Source organism: Eptesicus fuscus, chromosome 7 (assembly GCF_027574615.1).
Source record: "Eptesicus fuscus isolate TK198812 chromosome 7, DD_ASM_mEF_20220401, whole genome shotgun sequence".
Lineage (NCBI taxonomy): Eukaryota > Metazoa > Chordata > Mammalia > Chiroptera > Vespertilionidae > Eptesicus > Eptesicus fuscus.
The window spans coordinates 103,450,319-103,474,237 of NC_072479.1; the positions used below are offsets into that span (position 1 = coordinate 103,450,319).

At 39.4% G+C, this 23,919-nt stretch overlaps 1 protein-coding gene across 4 annotated transcripts in view; it reads left to right on the top strand.

The window, feature by feature from the left end:
• The window catches only part of EP300 (E1A binding protein p300), a 68,620-nt gene that overhangs the window by 20,077 nt on the left and 24,624 nt on the right, over positions 1 to 23,919 (top strand). For 2 of the 4 annotated variants that reach the window (XM_008144581.3, XM_054719562.1), the window contains exons 3-15: positions 5,311 to 5,487; positions 6,594 to 6,855; positions 8,102 to 8,215; positions 9,485 to 9,730; positions 11,653 to 11,746; positions 12,277 to 12,414; positions 14,296 to 14,413; positions 15,062 to 15,236; positions 18,592 to 18,669; positions 19,103 to 19,212; positions 20,750 to 20,887; positions 21,741 to 22,178; positions 23,670 to 23,849. In XM_008144581.3, the coding sequence (XP_008142803.2) occupies positions 5,311 to 5,487; positions 6,594 to 6,855; positions 8,102 to 8,215; positions 9,485 to 9,730; positions 11,653 to 11,746; positions 12,277 to 12,414; positions 14,296 to 14,413; positions 15,062 to 15,236; positions 18,592 to 18,669; positions 19,103 to 19,212; positions 20,750 to 20,887; positions 21,741 to 22,178; positions 23,670 to 23,849 (2,268 nt within the window). The remainder of the gene's footprint in view (positions 1 to 5,310; positions 5,488 to 6,593; positions 6,856 to 8,101; positions 8,216 to 9,484; positions 9,731 to 11,652; positions 11,747 to 12,276; positions 12,415 to 14,295; positions 14,414 to 15,061; positions 15,237 to 18,591; positions 18,670 to 19,102; positions 19,213 to 20,749; positions 20,888 to 21,740; positions 22,179 to 23,669; positions 23,850 to 23,919) is intronic. The other 2 variants (XM_054719564.1, XM_054719563.1) reach the window with 2 other exon arrangements.

The window sequence follows — 23,919 nt, forward strand, 5'->3', positions numbered from 1 at the left end:
GAGTTAGGATATTGGCTATCCCACATCCTTCTCTAAATTTAGCTGCATTTTGTGAAGCTTCTTGGTTAAATCATTTCACAAGATATATCTGCCTCCTAAAAAATGCTGGTAAAAGAAATTTGAAAATTATTTTTTTAAAATACCTCTCCTTTGTGTATGAAAGAAGAAATGAAGTTAACTAATAAACACATCATAATTAATGGTGTGGACTATGGAACTACACTGCCTGGGTTAAAAATGGATCAGCCACTTATATAGTAGCTATATTACATCAGGCAATTTGCCTGCTGTGCCTCTGTTTTCCCATCTGTAGAATGTGAATAGTCAGAGTGAGGTGTAAACTACTTCAGCACTATTGAAGAACTAAATGAGTTGATAAAATAAGCTCTTTATGCATGGCATATAGTGAGCACTTACTAGTGCAGTAGGAGTAGGAGTAGCAAGTGCCCAGTATTATAGTAGTTGCCATTCTCTGATGATGTTTTAAAACATTTTTATGGGGCAGGAAAGAAATCAAAGCTACATCATATGGTTAAGCTACAGTCTTTTAGAAGGGCAGCTGTCAGCTATAATGGAGAATAAATTGATGTACCACATGAACAGCAATTGACTGGAGGATGTGGAAGATGCTACTAGTAGAGACTTCAGTGTGTTAATATGTATATTTGAAGGAAAGTTTACTTTCTTTGGAACTAAGGGTTATTTATTTAAGAAGTGCTCATTAATATTCTGGAGTTTTTAGTTTTTGGTTTTTATAGAAATACAAAATAACTCTGTCTATGAAATAGCTTGTGATTAAGGTGACACTCAAACCACTAAGCCATACTGGCCGGGCTCAGATTATTTTTAAAGAAAGAAAAATATAATCCCCTGTATGTCCTTTCTGTTTTAGTTTCCTAGAACTGTTTGTGATTTCCTGGTCATTTGCCTTTTCAGTTTAGGTAGTTATCTGTATTGCTGTGGTCTAGGTAGGTGATGGGTAATTGGTCATCTTGATCATGTTCGCTATAGAGAAGGGAACAAGATCAAATCATTAGTGTAGCAGAAATTAAATACAGTATATTCCCTTCCAATTACATTTGGTGAGGGAGTGGTTGGGTCTGGGGTTACTTTCTAATGGGCTGAGGAACTCTGAAGGAAACTGCAAAACTAAAGCCTGAGTCTGTTGGTCCGAGTGACCAGAAGTGTGGGGAATGAATACTATCAACTGACGAGCAGTCAGTATATTTGAGACCAGTCTGCTAGAGAGTAAACTTGGAATTTCTAGGTAATGCATTGTGATTGAGGAAACAAGCAATTCAAGGAACTAATTGAAACTCAGTATAGGCAGGCAAGTCAGTGACTATGTGAACAAATATGAAGGACCAGATTCTGCTGGGATGTAGTATTTGAATAAATAAAGACATTATGCTTACGAGACATTAAGGCAGCTTATAAATCCCCTGCATTTCATTTATGTAAATAATGGACACTTAAAAACATAACTTATTATCTGTTGGTGTGTTATGGCCTGTCATGCAGGTTCTGTGATAGAATGGCTTTCATGTTATGTCTAGCACAAATTTCCATGCTAATAGCAAACACAAGCGAAATATAACTCCTCCAGGTATAGGCGTGCATGTTATTGGAAATGTCTATATATATAAAAGCCTAAGCGACCGTTACAACAGAACGACCGGTCAACCAGTCGCTGTGATGTACACTGACCACCAGGGAGCAGGCGCTCAATGCAGGAGCTGCCCCCTGGTGATCAGTGTGCTCCCACAGGGGGTGGGGGTGGGGTGCCGCTCATCCAGAAGTCGGGCTCCTCCCTGGTGGCTTGGCACACTGCTGCATCCCGGGGGGGGGGGGGGGGGGTTGGCGGTGAGAGGGTGCAGGCCAGGCTGAGGGACTCTCCCCCCACCCCCACACACAAATCCAAGCACCGGGCCTCTAGTATTAGTGTAAATATTAGTAATTTGAGCACATATGTACTAATGTGTGTCAGAGACATGGCATGCCTTATATATTTTATTGATTTTTTTACAGAGAAGAAGGGAGAGGGTTAGAGAGTTAGAAACATCGATGAGAAACATCCATCAGCTGCCTCCTGCACACTCCTCACCGGGGATGTGCCCGCAACCAAGATACATGCCCTTGACCAGAATTAAACCTGGGACCCTTCAGTTTGCAGGCCGATGCTCTATCCACTGAGCCAAACCGGTTAGGCTAAATATTAGTACTTTAAAAGCATATGTAAAAAAAAAAAGCATATGTAGCAGCAGCAGCACTTACAGCCACATTTGAAACTACCAAAAGAAACTTAAATTGCATTGAAGCATATTTCTGTATCTGATTGTCCTTATAATCTTACTGGCCAGATACACAGGAAATTCCAATTATTGGAGACCGAATCAGCAAGTTTTTTACTTTGGATGCTTTTCCTTTAGACTGCCCATTCTTTTTTTCTTTTTTCTTTTTTTTAATTCTTTATTATTGAAAGTATTACATATGTTTCCTTTTTACCCCCATTGATTGCTCCCACCCCTTAGCACAGGCCCTCATTCCCCTACTGTCTGTGTCCATTGGTTATGTTTATATGCATGCATACAAGTCCTTTGGTTAATCTCTTACCCCTCTCCCCCGCCGCCCCATTCTTTATGCTTTCACCCAAACCATGCTACTTCCCTTTAATCATTAGAGCACCGTCAAGTTACTTAACGCCTAGGCTCCAGTCTCATCTGGAAAATATGAATGTACTTAAATTTTTTTCTTTATTATTTTGCCTTTCCACTAAAGGCAAACCTTTGAATGGACAAATATGTCATATTCTTATAAATTTGCAGAGTATAGATATTGCATATTATTTTAAAAACTGAATTTTATTTACAGAGGTTTATGCCATTTATTTTATGCTTTTTATAATTTGTTTTCCTGAGGTAACAAGCTCTATTGTCAGTCAGGTTATGGTGATGGTGCTACAAAGATAAATTAAGGTTCTTTCCCTTTTGTACGTGTTCTGGGAATAGAGGCATGCATTTTAAATGATTTTATCACCTGTATTGTATCATAAATAAAGGCATGAACATTTGTATGAAGATAGAAAGAGAGCTCTTGAGCTGTTTCGGACAGTAAACAGATGCTTCACATAGATGGTAACTTTTGGATGAGTAGAATATGTAGCTGCTGCTTAGTGATAGTTGTACCAACTGAGTAAGCAACCAAAAAATGAAAATTGGACTGCCTCTTTATGAACTTTACTTTTATTTCTTTTATAGTTAACATTCAGGAGTTAAATAGGAAAGGAAGATATATCACTGCCTAGTTTTAGGGAAAATGAAAAGCTTAAGGCAAATACTGGAGATTTAAGAAGCATGATGCCCTCAGATTTGCAAGTTATAGGATACCATGGAGAAGTAGCCAGGCCTCATGCACACCATGAAGGCTCTGGAGTACCATGATTTTCCCCCCTTGCGAATTGAATAAGTGAGGACAGAAGGCAAGAAAACCTGTTGGGCACAGCCTCCATAGGCTGCGATGAGGGGTTTGAATTAAGACAGTGACAGTGGGCATGGATTTATGGGAAGGATTTGGGCGTAGTGGTGTAGAGGTAGAACTTGAAGGACCCTTTGATAGAATTGGATCTGCCTGAGAAGGATAAAAGTCTGGTATGACTCCTTTTAATTGGGCAGTAGCTGTGGTGTCCTTGTTTCTACTGAGTGCTTGCTGTATGTTTCCAGCAGGCAATGATTGCCTCATGGTGGGAACTTAATGGAAGAATAGGATTGTAAGTTGCTTGCATTGTTATCACCAAAACATTTGGCTCTTTGATAATTAATACTCTGTTTCAAGTAATTAGTATACAGTATGATGGCTCCAGATGAACTTACATAAACACAGGACTGGGGGGGGGGGGGGGCAACTACTTTTTAAAGTATATAACGGTTGCAAAGAAAATCAAATTACTTTTAAGTACCAAGTAGGTAACTTAATGAATAAAGAAGCTAGGTTTAAGAGAGCAAGAAATGGTGTGGACTCTGAAGTTTACATGCTCTGTATAAAGGATTCGGATTCAAAAAGTTTAAATCACTGTGCCATCGTGTTCCTAAATAAAAAAGGACATATTCCTCGAATCGATCAGTTTTCTACCTTTTATATAAACAAAATGTCTGGAATAAACATTCAAATGCTTTGACATATTAAACTCTTAATATATTTAGGGATTATGCAAGTTACTTAGTTGAATTCATTAAGCCCATAGTTTGTACATTAAATGAAAGTGCATTTAATTCATTAAAAGTGAAGATGAATGCCTAGCCGTGTGTAGCTCAGCGGTTGAGCGTCGACCCAGGAACCAAGAGGTCACCAGTCACCAGTTTGATTGCTGGTCAGGGCATATGCCCAGGTTGTGGGCTGGATCCCCAGTGGGGAGCGTGCAGGAGGCAGCCAGTCAATGATTCTCTCTCATCATTGATGTTTCTATCTCTCTCTCTCCCTCTCCTTTCCTCTCTGAAATAAGTAAAAACATTTTTTAAAAAAAACAAACTTGGAGATGAATGATAAACCTTGCTTAGCAGGTATAGCTAAATAAAAAAGTTTATAAGTTTTTCTAAAGCGCATTTATCTCAAATATTTACAGAAGATAGCCCTGTAAATTTACTGTACCTTAGAACCCTAAATCTTAATCGTTATTTTCATGAGCATACTTCTACAATGTGTTCATATGTGCAGAGGGTGTCCTTTAAATTTTTCTTTGTAATTTAGGAAGTGAAAAATGAAAGGGTCTGTTAATGTTTTATTAATACTAGAGGCCCAGTGCACAGGATTCATAAACTGGTGAGGGGCATGGCCTGTGGGGATCGGCCCACTGTCGGAGCACCGCTCATTCCGGTCAGCAGAGCGGCTGTGGACCCATCCTCTGAGTGGCTGCTCCCTGGTCCAGCATCTTGCGTGGAGCCAGAGCACTCATCTCTCCAGGGGACCCAGTTGGGGCCGGACCCAGGGACAATAGCACCGAGAGGCAATGGAGTAGGCCTCAGTCCCATGGCACCACGAACCAGCCTCCAGGGTTAACTCTAGCCCAGCGGCGCCAGTGGCTCCACTACGCAGCATGTGGGCTGCCCGTCCCCGTCAGTCGAGCAGCGCTCCCACTGTGGGAGCACACTGACCACCAGGGGGCAGCTCCTGCATTGAGCGTCTGCCCCTGGTGGTCAGTGAGTGTCATAGCAACTAGTCAACCAGTCGTTCTGATTGTTCTGCCATTCGGTCGGTGGGCTTTTATTATATAGGATGGGAAATAAGATTTAATTTTTTTCTGCTTCTTGTTCTTAGATGGGAATGATGAACAACCCTAATCCTTATGGTTCACCGTACACTCAGAGTTCTGGACAACAGATTGGAACCGGTGGCCTTGGTCTCCAAATTCAGACAAAGCCTGTACTGCCAAATAGCTTATCTCCATTTGCAATGGACAAAAAAGCAGTTCCTGGTGGAGGAATGCCCAACATGGTGGGTAGTAATCTATTTACAAATTTGTCTTCAAATTGGCATTTTAACAAAAGAATTATGTTAAACTTTTATCCCTTCTAGTATACACACTACAATCAATGACCCCTGTGATTGAGGAGACTTGTACCCTCCTTCCAGTTCACATGGTATTTTGTCACTTGTGAACAGTAAGGGGGCAAGTCCAAGTAGGAGTGAGTAGGGTTGCTAAAGTGAAAGTTTTGGAGGTCTGCGATAAGCTTCTGCTTGTGAGCATGTCTGTAGGATAGGAAAGCGGAACCATTCTCCCTGGGAAGGATCTCTGGCAAAGGATTCCAACTCCTAATGAAAGTACCTGCTGATTTGAATCTAATACTACTACACAAAAGGAACATCCCTCTTAAAGTTACGTGTTGTTTTAAACATTGATTTATTATTATTTATTTTTTTTTGGAGAAAAATTTCTAACACTTTCAACACTGCTCTTTTTCTGAAGTAAAACTATTTCTAGTTGTAAATGTGTCAGGTTGTCCACATTCACTTTTTGGAAAAAATTGTCCTATGGGAATACTTTTTCTCAGATATTTTTAGTTTTTTGCTTTGTGTCATATATTTATTGAATGCCGCCTAGATTTGATACTCTAGGAAGTGAGGCAGTGAAGTTAAAAGGATGACCAGAATGTGGCATTTCTGTCCCCAGAAATGTTTGCCTTTTTACTGGGGAGAAAAAGAAAACCCACAGGTCTCTTCCAGAATATTTAAAAGCTGGTTTTTCAGCCACTGAAAGATGTGCTTCCCAAGAAGCTCCTTGTCCTTCAGAGCCTTCCGTGGAATGCTCTTCACTACCGATTCCCTGCTTTTCCCTGTCCCCCTGGAGCTGGCCGTGTCCACCTCTTTCCCTCCCTCTCTCTATTACACATTCTTTGATTATATCATTTGGTAATACAGTATTTGGTTTTCTTACTAAGTTGAACTTCTCAATGGAAGGAACATTTATTTTGGAATCTCCTGTATCAAAAAATGGAGTCTGGCTTATAGGTTTTAACTGAAAATATCCAGGTTTGTATTTATTAGAGATGGCACATTGGAACACGGAACACTAAGTGTGTCTTTATGGTTTTCTCCCTTAGGGCCAGCAGCAGGCCCCTCAGGTCCAGCAGCCAGGCCTTGTGACGCCAGTAGCCCAAGGGATGGGCTCTGGAGCCCACACGGCTGATCCCGAGAAGCGCAAACTCATCCAGCAGCAGCTTGTTCTCCTTTTGCACGCTCACAAGTGCCAGCGCCGGGAGCAGGCTAACGGGGAGGTGAGGCAGTGCAACCTTCCCCACTGTCGCACGATGAAGAACGTCCTAAACCACATGACACACTGCCAGTCAGGCAAATCCTGCCAAGGTGAGTTCTCACAGGGTTTGTGCTCAGCAGTTAATGTTTACAGCAGAGAGAAAATATGGTCAACTGTTTTGAGGCTCCTTTTCTGATGTCTTCCTATATATAGTAGGATCGTGGTCGGCAAACTGCAGCTCGCGAGCCACATGCGGCTCTTTGGCCCCTTGAGTGTGGCTCTTCCACAAAATACCACGGCCTGGGCGAGTCTATTTTGAAGAAGTGGCGTTAGAAGAAGTTTAAGTTTAAAAAATATGGCTCTCAAAAGAAATTTCAATCTTTGTACTGTTGATATTTGGCTCTGTTGACTAATGAGTTTGCCGACCACTATAGCAGGATATTCTAAAATACAGTATCATTTGTGAGTATCTAGGGATGTGGTAGGAGAAGAAAGTTTAAGGACTTCTTTTTTGTGTTGATACTTACTGACTTTGATTTGCCCAGCATAGCACACCTAAAGTATTATTGAGGGTTTGGTAACTGACATACAATTTATATATTTGTGGAATCATTAGAAATTTACTTTTATAGAATAAAGTACATTGCACAGCTTGGTGGTGAAAAATATGGGGCCTGGCCCTTGCCGAGTTGCGGGTTTGATTCCTGGTCGGCACAATACCTCGGTTGTGGGTTCCTTCCCCTGTCGTGGTGCACAGTGGAGGCAACTCACCGATATTTCTCCCTCCCCTTTCCCTTCTCTCTAAAAATGAATTTTTCAAAAAATACATATCGGCTGAAACCGGTTTGGCTCAGTGGATAGAGCATCGGCCTGCGGACTCAAGGGTCCCGGGTTCAATTCCGGTCAAGGGCATGTACCTTGGTTGCAGGCACATCCCCAGTAGGGGATGTGCAGAAAGGAAGCTGATCAATGTTTCTCTCTCATCGATGTTTCTAACTATCCCTCTCTCTTCCTCTCTGTAAAAAATCAATAAAAAATATATATATTTTTTAAAAATACATATCCTCAAGTGAGGATTTTTAAAAAGTGTGTGTTTTTTTTTTAATGGGCTCTGGAGCCAAACTGCTTGATATTGAATCCCATTTGGGGTACTCTCTGACTTTGTGCACATTACCCACTTTTTGCCTGCTTTCTCAACTATGAAATATGAGTACTAATAGCTACCCTGTAGGACGGTTATAAAGATGAAATCAGTTAATAACATCTGTGACACTTGTTAAGTAGTCAATAAGTTAGCTGGCACTAATGTAAAGATGTAACCTGCACTTTAAAAAAAGTTATTTTTCTTTTTTTTAGTGGCCCACTGTGCATCTTCTCGACAAATCATCTCCCACTGGAAGAACTGTACGAGGCATGACTGTCCTGTGTGTCTCCCCCTGAAAAATGCGGGGGATAAGAGAAATCAGCAGTGTAAGCGATTAAATCGTGTGTGTGTGTGTGTGTGTGTGTGTGTGTGTGTGTGTTTTATTGATTTCAGAGAGGAAGGGAGACGGGGAGAGAGATAGAAAGCAATTAAATCTTTTATACCAAAAGTATTCCTAGACTCTCTTCATACAGTTTGGTGGGATTTAGAGTATTTGATTATGTGAAGTTCCTGTGGCTGCCTAGTTGTTTTCACTTTTCATTAACTTCATATTAATGAAGTTAGATGTGAACTGTTTATTACCTAAAATAAGATCCAGAAACTTAGTCATTTTTTATAAAAAATGATGGATGGCCTGGCTCAGTGTGGTGAGGCTCAGTAGTTGAGCATCGACTCAGGAACCAAGAGGCCACCCCTTCGATTACCGATCAGGGCCCATGCCTGGGTTGAGGCTCAATCCCCAAAAGGGGGCGTGCAGGAGGCAGCTGATCGATGATGTTTCTCTCTCTCTCCCTTCCTCTCTAAAAATCAATAAAAACATTGAAACAAAAACGATGGGTGAATTTATGCTCTATTTTTAAATTCATGAAAACGTAAAAGATTAATGCTTTAACATTGAGCAAATCATTCCTCTATATCTGTGATCTAAATATTTATATAATTTGAAATTATTTTAAAAGAGTGAAAAAAATGGAAATTATTTTTAGAAACCTGAAGCGATAATGTGTTTTTCATAGAGAAAAGGCAAGTCGAGTAGAAAGATAGAAGTGCAGCTAACACATCTCCACTCTAGAAACAAAACATTAAGCGTTTAGGATTGAAAGACAAATTCGGAGATACATATAGAGCACGTGGAAAAGAAATTAGACTTCATAAATGAATGAGGAAATCATAAGGAGCCCAGTAGAAAATTTAGACTAGGAAACAGTTCACTTAGCGGGAGGAAATACCAAGAAGTTCACTGTAAAGTAAGAAATGAAGTACCATCTCCCATCGCCTCGGCGGAAGTAATGCTGCTCCCTAGTGTTGGCATGAGTATGGTTCTGAGGCTTCCTACACTGTTGCTGGGACATTAATACGGCTTGCAGGAAGGATTTTGGGTATTTTGGATCAAAAGCCTTTTCATGCCAATGATCCCCTTTAACCTATCAGTTCTGCATCTAGAAATTTTTTCCAGGGAAATAATGGGGGAAAGATGCATGTACTGAGATGTTTCACAAAACAATAGTTTTATGGTTTTAAAAATTCATTTAAACATGTTAGTCTTTTTTTTTTTTTAACCATCTTTAATATTGTAATTCTTTTTCTTTCTATAGCAATTCTGACTGGAACACCAGTTGGACTTGGAAATACTAGCTCTCTAGGTGTGGGTCAGCAGTCTACACCCAGCCTAAGCACTGTCAGTCAGATTGACCCCAGCTCTATAGAAAGAGCCTATGCAGCCCTTGGACTGCCTTATCAAGTCAATCAAATGCCGACACAGCCCCAGGTACAAGCAAAGAGCCAGCAGAATCAGCCGTCGGGGCAGTCTCCCCAAGGCATGCGGCCCATGAGCAACATGAGTAAGTTTGTGTCCTAGTGAAAAATGTGATGTGTCTATAAATGCCATGTAATACATATAGGATTAACTCCTTAGGTTATTTACTCTATGTGTCTGTACCTTTCTCCCCTACCCTCAATTTCTTTGTCACGTTTAACTTTTGAAGTAATTTTATTTTTTAAGATTGTAGGTGCCTTGTAATCCATATACCAGAGGCAGCTGCTACTGGTTTATATCCTTCTAAATCCTTTTAAGCATGTGTAACTTTAATTTCTAGACTAGAATTCCATGTGTTATTATATAAGACAATTTCTTTATGTCCTTTTTAGTGGTTGTATAGTGCTTCATTGTATAAAATCATCTCTAACAGATGGATATTTGGATTTCCAGGATTTTTGTTTGGTTCTTTGTCTTTTGTTGTTGTTATTTATATATATATATATATATATATATATATATATATATATATATATTTGGATTTTTTTATTTTTTTTATTGCCCCACCAGCTTGGCTCAGTGGTTGAGCGTCGACCTATGAACCAGGAGGTTATGGTTCAGTTCCTGGTCAGAGCACATGCCCAGGTTGTGGGCTTGATCCCCAGTGTGGGGTGTGTAGGAGGCAGCCGATAGATATTAACTCTGTCTCCCTCTCCCTTCCTCTCTCTCTAAAATCAATAAAAAATATTTTTAAAATAATATATATTCTGGGTTCTTAATAGTCATTGCAGGTTTAAGGAACAAAGTAGTATTTTGGTGACTTCTTTTTGAGTACATTTTCTTCTAAATTTTAATTTGGACCAACATTTGTTCACTAATGTCATGTAATGTACAGTTTATATTTTAATTACTCCATTTGGTGTTAGCTATTTTTCAGCTACTTTATGGAAATTCTGGAACTATTACCATCAAAAACTTCCCGAGTTTTGCATCCTCTTCTAAAAGTTTTGTATCTCGCCCTAGCTGGTTTGGCTCAGTGGATAGAACGTCGGCCTGCGGACTGAAGGGTCCTGGGTTCGATTCCGTTCAAGGGCACATGCCCGGATTGCGGGCTCCATCTCCAGTAGGGGGCGTGCAGGAGGCAGCCAATCAATGATTCTCTCTTATCATTGATGTTTCTATCTCTCTTTCTCTTCCTCTCTGAAATCAATAAAATATATTTTTAAAAATAAATAAATGAAAGTTTGTATCTCATTTATTTAGTAGATATGATCTCTATTTTATGCTTCCAAGCTGCTGGATTTTTAGAGAAAGTATTTGTTTATGGGTCTGTGTCATAGCATCTTTATCTGAGTAGTACTGGGGAGGATGAAACACCTAAGTAAACATTTACACTGATGCTTTCATGGGGAAACTGTATTCACCATAACAACTTGATATTACAAATGTGTCTCCGTGGCAGAACTGGCTATAATGCTGGATGGAATATTCTCAGAGCTAAAAATTTTAGGCACCTTTGATTGACAAGAACATTTGAATAATTGAATAAGCAACATTCATTCAGATGTGCTTTGTGCTGAAAAACATACCAAAGGGACCTGTTCTTTACTTTGTAACATTTCTAGTCTGGATGGGCGGGTAAGTGATTAAACAGACAAAACTACAGGATCTCTATTATATGTAAGGTTATCAAGATTCTGTAGCAGGGAGGCGAAGAAGGAATCCCCTCTGGAGCCCCAAATCAGAGATTTTTGCTGTAAACCTTCCACAATCACATTCTCAATCTTCTAGTTGCTATTGAATTCACTTATTCTGTAAAGATTTTTCAGTGCCCAGCCGGTGTGGGTCAGTGGTTGACAGTCGACCTTTGAACCAGGAGGTCATGGTCAGGATAAAAATTTCTTGTGACAATTTCAACACTTCTATAACTTTTCCTTCTTTTTTGGTGTTTTGTTGTTGTTGTTACTGGTATTTAAAATATTCTTGTTTTCTTTTGTTTTAACCTAGATGCTAGTCCTATGGGAGTAAATGGAGGTGTAGGCGTTCAAACATCAAATCTTCTTTCTGACTCGATGTTGCATTCAGCCATAAATTCTCAAAAGTAAGTTTTATTTTGGATGTGGTCTGTGTTGTGTTCTAAACATGTTAGAATTTCTTAGATTCGAAGATAATTCTTGATGTATAAATGCAAATATAGTGTTTGAGACCATACTTTTAGGCTTTCTATAACATTTTTGAAATCGTATTAATTATTTGGGGAAATCTACAACTTCCCATATACTTGCTGTAGAAAGTTGCAAGTCTGCAGCTACTTAAAAAGTGAATTTGCTCTATTCCACTGTTCAGAATTAATCCATTGCCTATCGAATTCCCTGGGATAATCTGTGTCAAAATGTCAGCATAGTCTTACAATATAAGAGTTAGGTGTCTTCCTCCCCTTCGCATAATGAAATGTTGTGGGTTAACACTTTCCCTCACAGAAGTACAAACACATTTACACTGTCTCCCCACCCCATCTAATAAATAGACCTGCCACAGTGTATTAGACCCATTGCAGGCATCACTTTCCACTCTACTTAAATGAGATCTTGCTCCTGTAATCTTCACTTAAACTATTTCTCCTTTGTAAAGCCCAATGATGAGTGAAAATGCCAGTGTGGCCTCCCTGGGTCCTATGCCAACAGCAGCTCAACCATCCAGTACTGGAATTCGGAAACAATGGCATGAAGATATTACTCAGGATCTTCGAAATCATCTTGTTCACAAACTGTAAGATTGTAGGCATGTCTTAGTCATAAAGAGTTACCATGTCAGCATGCTTCTAATCTGCCAGGCACTTAACCACAAGAGGAATATTATTGATTTTTCTCTAGCCTGGCTGTTGTTGCTAATATACTTCTGCTCCTGTGGCTTTCATGCTTCTTAGTTTCTGCTCCTCAAGTTTTTCATCGTCTTTGTTAGGAGTATCTCAGCTTTAACTATTCTGCCTAGTGACAGTAATAAATATATTAGTTAAAAATTATTCACGTTATTGTTACTGCTTTTACAAAATTCATAATTTCAAAAGAAAGCCTAGGTCTCAGCTCATTAAAATGTGGCAGCAATTTTTTGTTATCCCTGAGCTTTTATTATGTTGACAAGTTAAATCTGGTAGGATGTTTTTCTGATCCTGCAATAGTATATATATCAATAATTTGTGTAATAGTTCGCCCTATTCGTTGGAAAGTTTATATATTTCAGGCACTCTGCCTCACAAACACTGTCTTATTTAAAGAGTGCTTGTCAGAATAAAGAGGGGAAAGGCAGATAGAGTGGGAAAATGTAATGCACCCAGTATCAAAAAGATAGAGCCTAGACCTCTCTGATTATAGAACTTACACTTCAATACACAGCATTTTTATTTTTGGAGAAAACAGTCTTTGGTTATCTTTTCTCCACTTAATAGAGGGATTTCGTTCATTCCATCCACATTTTTACTTAATGAACAGAGATAATTATTTGGGGTTGATCATCTGACTTGATGTTATTTTTTTTACCAACTCAAGTATTCATCTAAACTTCCACTTATTTCTTCCTCTTCTGGATCTTCAAGTACTATTAAACTGAACATGAGATAGCCAAATGATAAAATTAGTGGCTTGAAATCACATTGGTCAATTTTTAGGAATACTAATGCTAAGCATTTTGTAGGAAATGGCCAGAGAGTAAAAGACTTTTAGCAGAATTATGATGCATTTCTGCCCCCTCCACTTCAAGTTTTTTATATTTTAAGATTTCATAGTGATGATTAGGTTTTATTTTACTAAACGGAATACATTTAGTAGAGTAGAAGGATCTGAAGGCTGTTGCTAATTGATAATGTACCAAAGGTCAGGTTTCCTCACTTCCTTTATGCAAATTGTACAGTATAATTGTTTGTTCCAAATTACAGTCATAGAGAGGGGCCAGAGAGTATTTTTTTTTAAATATATTTTATTGATTTTTTTTACAGAGAGGAAGGGAGAGGGATAGAGAGCTAGAAACATCAATGAGAGAGAAACATCAACCAGCTGCCTCCTGCACAACCCCCACGGGGGATGTGCCCGCAACCAATGTACATGCCCTTGACCGGAATCGAACCTGGGACCCTCCAGTCCGCAGACTGACACTCTATCCACTGAGCCAAACCGGTTTCGGCAAGAGAGAGTATTTTTATGGAGTCGTTTCTTTATTCTGATCAGGAAAACCTTTCGTTTACCACAAAAGGACAATTTCATCTTGGTCAGTATTTTATATGAGAGTACATTCCACCCGTTCCCTTTATTTATTTTATTTTTAAATGTTGTTTTATTGATTTTAGAGAGGAAGGGAGAGAAAGAAAAACATCAGTGATGAGAGAGACTCGTTGATTGGTTGCCTCCTATACACCCTACACGAGATCAAGCCTAAAACCCCAGCATGTGCCTGACGGGGAATCGAACCATGATCTTCTGGTTCATAGGTCAACGCTCACCTACTGTGCCACACTCACCAGGTTCACCCCTCACTTTTAAATTTTATTTAATGTGAACACTGTACAAAAATGAGGGGAAAATTTAAAGTACAGTATATTTCTATGATGAGTTTGAAAAGCTTTTGTGATATAACAGTGTTAGGATTCTCTATTCTTAGTGTTCAAGCCATATTTCCTACTCCGGATCCTGCTGCTTTAAAAGACAGACGAATGGAAAACCTAGTTGCATATGCCCGGAAAGTGGAAGGGGACATGTATGAATCTGCAAATAATCGCGTGAGCACCTGTTTTTTTCCTGTAGAAAGTCAGAAATGGCCCTGTATTTATTCCTCTTTGTAATATGTACTTCAGAAGATACCTTTAGCTATCCTGTCTTATTCTCATTATGCATAGTCAAGATAACAAAGTAATTTTCTTAAAGTGTACATCATCAAGACTTTTACGTTTTTCCTCTTAGTAATACAGTCCACTCATGTGGCACTTTATCTGGGTTGTCCTTCTGTCAACTTAGAAAGTGGTTGAGCTGTTTCCAGCTCTGTGCTATTTTCACTAGAATATGGTGAATCAGCTGCTTAGTCAAGTAGTATTGCAGTTTCTGAATCAGTTGAACTTTCTTCTCTAAATTGGCACTTCTTAAAAATGTAGCATAGTCTTTGCATGTGCTGTAAATTGCCAGTACATACTTTGTAAACCGACTTTGAGAGGTCATACTTATTTTATAGATTCATAATGAAGCTGCCTTTCACATTATCATTCCAAAATGAGCTCATGTTTGGAATGATACAATAAAGTAGATTAGGTTCTTCCCACTTTTGGTTTCTGCCTACTTAAGTGCAGCTAAAATCTCTTCTTAGTTCATTTTTTCTGTTACCAAATGGTAGTTCTTTTTTCCTCATCTCCATTTTATTTCCAAAATTTATAAAGGCGGAATACTACCACCTGCTAGCTGAGAAGATCTATAAAATCCAGAAAGAACTAGAAGAAAAACGAAGGACTAGACTACAGAAACAAAACATGCTACCAAATGCTGCAGGCATGGTGCCAGTTTCTATGAATCCAGGGCCTAACATGGGGCAACCACAACCAGGAATGACTTCTAGTAAGTGCTTTTTGTTATATTTGATTTGGAGAAAATTTGGTAATAAATGATTTCTCACCAAAGTCATTAATTTGCATAAGCTTATGCAGCTATTCTAGTTTTCTTTGCATTTTTTGCCTATGCAAAGAAAATTTATCCTCTGGTAAAAACAGTAGCTGAGCAGCACATTTAAGATTTCTGAGCAAGTTATTTAACATGTCCTGATAATCTGGCATCATTTGAGAGCCCCAGATACCTTTCTCTCATAGTGACACTTAGGAAATGCTAGCCCACAGGTTTTCACTAACTTGCACATAGTAGGCAACCAATAAATGTAGACTGAGCAGGTTCAAAGGCCCCACCAGTTTTCATATATCCTAAACACACAAGTTATTTCTGTTGACACAATATGTTCAAAGTCTAAGAACTATTTTTTAGAAGCATTGTTTAAAATTCATCTTGACACTGTGTTCTGGTTATAGCAGCCTTCTCAGCCTGATGATTTAACCAGATAGTCAGGATTGTTTACTTCCTTATTCATTCATTGACTGGTTGGTGGGTTCCAAGCAGTGGTGTTAGGTACACAATGGTGAGAAAGAATATAGATTATTTAAATCATGTGAAGAAAGGCTGTGATAGGGAAAACGCTGTATTTCTTCACCAGCTGAGCTAACAGGTACCAACTCTATATGCCTTTGATAGATTTATATATGGATTCCTCCTCAGGCCTCAACATAGTCAAGTGGAGAACAGTTGGTTGCCTGGCCTGTAGTAGCAACCTCATTTGTTAACTGCCACGTGCTAGATACGTTTTCTCATTGGCTTATGATATGAAAAAAATTGAGAAGACTGACATTTCTGGCTGAAGAAATAGTATACACAAGGCCCACTGGTAAATGAAAGTGCAGGTATATTTTGAGTAGGTACGAGAACAGATGTTCAGAAACAAAGTCAAGTCTAGAGTTGAGACTGCTTTAGTGCTAATGGTTTGAACTAGGGGCATAACTAAGTTACAGAGACAAGTGGACAAACTTGAGATACTTGGGTGTGGTGAATTTACTTGAGCTCTTTAGAAATTTGAGCCAAGTTTAAAGTCTATCATATATTAAATTGTAGTGCTGTGTTAAGGACAGTATAGTACAATGCAGGATCACGTGTTAGTAGAACCAAGTAGTCCTAAATATATGTTGACTTTTAGCTTATACTAAATCTGACATTTTGTAGAAGATTAAGGAGGAGATTCCTACCATACCCAGTACACAGAAATTAATAGTAAATACTTAAAATTTTTAAACTTTAAACAAAAAACTAATGGACAAGCCAAGGAAAAATTTTTTCCTTTTTTAAAAAATTTTCACCCGAGGATATTTTTCTGTTGATTTTTAGAGAAAGTGGAAGAGAGAAGGAAAGGCAGAGAAATATTGATGTGAGAGGAAACACATCAATTGGTTGCCTCCTGCACGAGCCCGGGCCAGAGCCGGGGCCAGGGCCAGGGCCAGAGAGGAGAGCCTACAAGCCGAGGTGCGTGCCCTTGACTGGAATCGAACCCGGGACTCTTTGGTCCACAGGCCGATGCTCTATCCACTGGGCCAAACCGGTTAGGGCTCAAGGAAAATATTTTCAGTAGTGAAGATACTAATTGAAGAAACATTTACAAAGAAAAGTAGGAAAAGGAAACTAAAGAATAAGTAAAGTCAGTACATACCTTTTTGGATCTCTAAAGGTTAAAATGGGTGATAGTGACGACATAACTTAAAATATGTACTGTTGATAAGAATTTAAATAGTTCATTCTCTGAAATCTAATTGCTCCATTTCTAGGAATTTAATTCCAAGCAATAATGGTATAATTGCACAGAAGTTGTGTGGAAACATCAGAAATATCCTGAAAGTGCCCCAGCATTTAGCTTGGAGTACCCATGCATATTATTGACAAGAGAAAAAGTTCCACTTATATTAAGTGAAAACTTTTTTTTGTATAAAGTGTATGTGAATATATAATATGGAATATTAAAGCTATTAATGGAGGTTTATCTCTTTTTGCTATGTTCTCTAAATTTTTATATAGTGAACACAGGTTACACATTAATTTTGTAAGTCTTGCACAGTTGCAGTTAAATTATATGACTTAAGTGTTCAGCATTCTTCAGTTTTAAATTTGACTATCTTATTGTTTTATTAGGAGCAATATTAGTGATAAGTCCTTAGGAATTTAGTAACTTGAATTGCAATAAGCTACATAGTTGTGGGATCATTTTATTAAATGAACAAAAGTGACAGTAAAATTTGAGAGTTGTCTGATGTGGTGGGTTTGTCTTTAGAGCACAGTGTGCCACAAGTGTTCCTAATGTTTGAGCACACAACACTGGGTCGGGGGTGTATGGGATATAGCTGGTTCACTCCCAAGCATTCTGCCTTTCCCCCAGTGCTATAGAAATACTATTTTCTCTGTGCAGTATGGTGTGAAATGGGTTGGGAATGTTGCAGTAGAACATAATCTAAGAAAATATTAGAACCTTATATATTCACTAGAGGCCCGGTGCACGAAATTCATGCACTTGGGCATGGGTCCCTCAGCCCAGCCTGTGCCCTCTTGCAATCTGGGAGCCCTCAGGTGATGTCCTAAGCTATCAGTCGGACATCCTTAGTGCTGCACATCCTTAGTGCTGCTGCAGAGGCAGGAGCGGCTCCCACCACTGCCACTGCACTCACCAGCCGTGAGCCCAGCTCAGGGCTTCTGGCTGAGTGCTCCCCCTGTGGGAGCACACTGACCACCTGCAGGCAACTCCTGCATTGTGTGTCTGCCCCCTGGTGGTCAGTGTGCGTCATAGTGACCGTTCCGTCCGTTTGCATATTAGCCTTTTATTATATAGGATATTTTAATTATATCTATTTTTTGTATTTATTTTAAGAGGTGCATAATATGTAATTCTGTATAATAAGTATTTTATTTAAAGCCAATATTCACAGCACTTAAAAAAACATTATTGGTGTACACAATCAAATTTTGCTACTGGACAAAATCTGTGGCCCTTATCTCGAGGTATTCTGCTGCATACAAACCAAAGAATCGGGGTTAGTTAAATAGCATATTAAATGCTATAATAGCATTTTTTCTTTTAAGATTTTCCTGTCCATACTGAAAGCACCATAGTTCATAAAGGAATGTACTAAAACCTTTTGGAAGCATTTTAAAAAATATTTCAGAACTAACATTTTCTTCCAGTTCCTGTTTGAGTCATAATTTTTGTTATTGTGTGATTCAGACTGAATTCTTCAAGATGTAACTAAAAATATGATGTGGGTTTGTTTTTTTTTAAAGGGAAAGAAACTTAGCTGAAAGATGCTTTTCTAACCATTTCTCTATTCCACTCCAGACGGCCCTTTACCTGATCCATCTATGATCCGTGGCAGTGTGCCAAACCAGATGATGCCTCGGATAACTCCTCAACCTGGTAAGTTATGGAAGAAAACCATGTATTTAATTGTGACCTCTAACAGAGTCCCTGGTGTACTACGAGATTATACTTGCACCTTGATTCTTGCCCCAGGCCAGCAAAATAGGTATCATAATTGCTTGCCTGAGAAATCTGAAATCCTTTTGAAGTTTGGAGCCCAGAGAGGAAGGGGAGGGGTGAAGAGCAGGTTGGCTGACAGGTTGAGAGGCAAAAGGCATTAAAGTGATCAAGCATCCATTTAAAAACAATGGACCAAGATGGAATTGATGATAACAATGCCCTTCTATTGCTATTGTAAATTATGCAGATTCATTCACAGTTGAAAACAGGTTCATTTGTCCTTATAAAAGGATGTAGAATCAGAAATAAGAACTGTCTTTTATTCTTTGATCCCCTAAAAGTGTTCAAATCTAGTATTTTACACTTACAGGTTTGAATCAATTTGGCCAGATGAATATGCCGCAGCCCCCTATTGGGCCCCGCCAAACCTCTCCTCTTCAGCACCATGGACAGTTAGCTCAGCCTGGAACTCTAAACCCAGTAAGTTTGGCCTGTTTGGGTCATCTCTTTTGACCTATACCTGACAATTTTAAAATCCTTTTTTTCTTTGTTTTTACTTTGTATATAAAAATTCTGGCACATGCTTAAACAGCTGACTATAAGTGATTCTTGTGTAATTCTTTTGTATTCTATGGCCCTAATATAGACATTAAGTGAGTATGTATTTCAGAAATGAGGATAAATAGGCATTGGACACTAAAATTAATTTTCACCTTTCTCTTTATCTATAAATTGTTTTTTCAGAATTTATCCTACAGAAATAATCACTGAGATACTAAAAGGATATACTTTGAAGAAGATTTGTGTGAAAGATGTTGCATTATATATTCTCTTTTGAAATAAAACCATATCCTGAATGCGCACTAGGGGATTTGTTAGGTCAAATTATGGTACATCTGTAAATTGGAATGCTCTGTGTCAGAACTTCTATAATGGCTTGAAAGCTTTAAATGGAAAAACCAGGTTTCTAAAGTATATGTATATGTGTGTATATATATATATATATATATATATCTCCTGGAATTCAATATATATGTTAAGAACTATCTTGATTGTAATCTATATAAAATACTATAAGAAAGATTTGCTTCCAACTACTGTTCATAGTCATAGTATTGAAAAGCTGATAAGAATGGCCAGTCAGTCACCTTTCGCTGGAATCTCAGCATTTGGTAGCCTATACACTTTGACATACTCACCTCTCTTCTCTAATGTCTGTCTTCCCCAGGAAGGTAACTGTCTTTTGCAATGGAGGGGCAGTTGCCTGTTCGTAGAGACTGGAGAAGAAGGACTCTTAGCATCTCATTGCTCCTATTGCAAACTCTAAACCTATTAACCTTTGGTTGGCCCCAACCCTTACCTTGTCTTTGCGTTAGCTAGTGCCTCTAATTCCTGAGGCTCTTTAGCATTGTGTAGCATAATGTCTTCCATATTTAATGAGGAGGCTTACTAGTCTTCATTTTAGTATGTCCATACCTTTCTTAGATTATGGTGTTTTGGGGCCTTTGGTACTCCATAATTCTTCATTGAAGGCCTGTATTTGTTTGGGATATAATTTTATAAATGAAATGTAACAATTCATTGGGGACCATGTATGCTGCACCTTGTTCAGCACAACTTGTAATATTTTACTTCTTTGTACCCATTACGGAGTCTTACAGTTTACTCTGTTACAATATCACTTACATAAGCAAAGAGCAAAGGTCTGAAATTTTGATTCATCCTTCTTCCTTAAGCAGAGTTTGTGAAGAAACAATTACCTTTACTCTGTCAGTTTTGGGTGCATTTGTATAGCAGAGAATTTGTTTGTCACCTCTTGTAATTTCTCTAAAGTAGGATTAGGTAAACTGTGAGACTATCCTCCATTATCTTGGCATGAATACAGCTGTTGCAACACTTTCTTCCTTTCCTGCCCTACCCCGTCCTCCCCACAGCAGGGCCAGACCAGTTGGTGATTCCAGCTGCTCTAGTAGAATAACTGTAATGAAGCTATTTGGTGCTGTGTTTTTGTGTGCAGCCTATGGGCTATGGGCCTCGAATGCAGCAGCCTTCCAGCCAGAGCCAGTACCTTCCCCAGACTCCGTTCTCAACACAGGGAATGAATGTAACGAATATGCCTTTGGCTCCGTCTGGAGGTCAAGCACCAGTGTCTCAAGTATGTCTCACAAATGGATTTTCTTACTTGGTTTTGTGATTCTTGAACCTGAACCTCTGGTCTAGGTTTTATACAGGGAAGGGTGGCAGCAATAGTGGATAAGAGTAGATGATTTTTTTAAAGTTTTTATTTAGAACAGTATAGCCCTAGCAGGTTTGACTCAGTGGATAGAGCGTTAGTTAGCCTATGGACCGAAAGGCCCGTGTTTCACTTCTGGTCAAGGGCATGTACCTCAGCTGCAGGTTCCTCCCCAGTCTGGGTCCTGGTCAGGACGCGTGCAGGAGGCAACCAATCGATGTGATGTGTTCCTCTCACATCAATATTTCTGTCTTCCCCTCTCTCTTCCATTCTCTCTAAAAAGATCAATGGACAAATGTCCTCAGTGAGGATTGAAAATAAACAGTATAGACATGTGTTATTCTGAACAATGAAGTGATTACTCTGTGGCATAGCCATGTTAATTGTTATAAACCAGGAAAGAAATTAAATTGATAGTATTAACCATTTTTTAAAGTAGTGAACACGTTAAAATGAAATCTTCATTACAACTGCTGTGCAGAATGAAGAACTCGAGCTGAAGAGAGCATAGGAAGGCCAAAATCCACTGTGTATGTGTACTCACCTGTTCCGTGCCCCTGTAGAGACTGAGGCCATTCAGCTGAATTTTTTGAAGTTTACTTAATTGTACTATATTATCCAAAGATATATGCCCCCAATAACAGTTTTTATCACATTTTTAAATGAAGGCATTCATTGCATTTTTTGTTTGTGTCCTTAAATGCATATAGCCTGCCTGTGTAAATATTGCTTTCTCTTCTTAATTTCCATCTTACTCTGTTTCTCATTTTAACAGGCACAAATGTCCAGTTCTTCCTGCCCTGTGAACTCTCCTATAATGCCTCCAGGGTCTCAAGGGAGCCACATTCACTGTCCTCCTCTCCCTCAACCAGCTCTGCACCAGAATTCACCCTCTCCTGTACCTAGTCGGACTCCCACCCCTCACCACACTCCCCCAAGCATAGGGGCTCAGCCTCCACCAGCAACAGCAATTCCAGCTCCTGTTCCCACACCTCCAGCAATGCCACCTGGACCACAGTCCCAGGCTCTACATCCACCTCCAAGGCAGACACCTACACCTCCACCAACGCAACTTCCTCCCCAAGTACAGCCTTCACTTCCTGCTGCTGCTTCAGCTGACCAGCCGCAGCAGCAGCCTCTCTCACAGCAGAGTACGTCAGCGTCTGTTCCCACCCCGACGGCACCACTGCTGCCTCCACAGCCTGCCACTCCAGTAAGCAGACTTGGGTTTAGGCGGAATTGGTTCAGCTGTACTGTGGTGTTAACGTACTTCTGTGCCGTGTTAATTCTGTTGTCTACTGTTTCATCTCTTGTTGTCTGCCCAGCTAGACTAGATTCGACTTTCTTCTTTCTTTCTTACTTTCCCTACCCTTTTTAAATTTCTTTTTCCTGTTGTAGTACCTAGCATAGATGGAGTTCAGAGATTTTGTTTAGGTCTGATGTTGACCATGCTGTTTCATATTGTATTCGGAGGCTTTAAGGCACCTAAGGGGGACCATCAGGGGAGAGACTCAAGTACATTTAGTATACCCACATGAATTTTAAAGAATCTTTTTCAAATAGTCTGAGCTGTATTATATGAGAGCAAATGATCAAAACAAAATCATGAATTTATGGGTGTTTGTGGTCCTAGCCGAAGTTAGAAAATTATGATCTAAGATGAGAGAAAAGTATGGGCTTGGAACAACTTGTAGCTTCTTTGTGAGAGGCTCATTTTATGTATAGTAGACATCTAAATTCACATCTAATAGTTGCATCCTTATTAATAGAACTCGATGGATGAAGGCTTAGAGCCTTCTACTTGATTACTAATACTATTTTCATTCTCTGTCAATATTGAGCTAAAAGTCTACTTTATAAAATACTGTTCACTAGTGACTGGATCATCTGGCCTTTGATGGGCAAGAGAGGGCAGAGTGCAAAAGGAAACTTGATTTTATTCTACGTAGGGTAGTTCCTGAAAATGCTAACCTCTCATTATGAGGTTTCTTATTGGAAGACTTAGGAGAGTGGACATTTATCCTTTAGAATTTGATTGTTCCAAACAGCCATGCAGTATGAGGGCTCATTATATTCTATTTTTCTGTACATTTGAAATGTCCTAACGAGAAGTGTTAAAAACAAAACAAGACAGGCAGTCAACCTTTTTTCTTTTCTTTCCATTTCTCTATAAATGTGAGCTCCTCCTGGCAGTCATCTCTGAAACCTTCCCCCCTCACACACTACCACAGAATGAGAATCACCAAAAAGCCAGTTGGTGGCTCTTTTATGTGCAAACGGTGAACCAGTATTCCTCAGTCCTCAATCTCCTGTTCCAAAGCATAATGCACGCCGGCCAGAGTGACTCGGCTGGCGTCATCCTGTGTACCAAAGGGTTGCTGGGGTAACTCGGACAGGACACATTCTTGGGTTACGGCTTTGATCCCCAGTGAGGGAACGTGCGGAAGACACCCAGTCCATGTCTCTCTCTCACACTGATGTTTCTCTCTCCCCTCCTCTCTCTAAGCATATCCGAGTGAGGATTTAAAATAAAATAAAGCATGATTTATTACAAGGGGATGAAATAGGCAGTAAGTTAAAGCTCTATAAAAGGATGTAATGATACCAGCCTAGAAATGGGTTAACCATGCCATCCTATTGTGTAGCTTAAATTCTGGTTGTATAATTGGCAAATTTTTTGTGTCGTCCCCCCCTCTCTGCCCAGCTTTCCCAGCCAGCTGTAAGCATTGAGGGGCAGGTGTCAAACCCACCATCTACTAGTAGCACAGAAGTGAATTCTCAGGCCATTCCTGAGAAGCAGCCTTCACAGGAAGTGAAAATGGAGGCTAAAATGGAAGTGGATCAGCCAGAACCAGCAGATACTCAGCCAGAGGATATTCCAGAGGTGAGAGTAGGGCAATTATTGTGATTTGGTAAGGAACTCAGTCTAGAAACCCAATTAAACATATTACAGG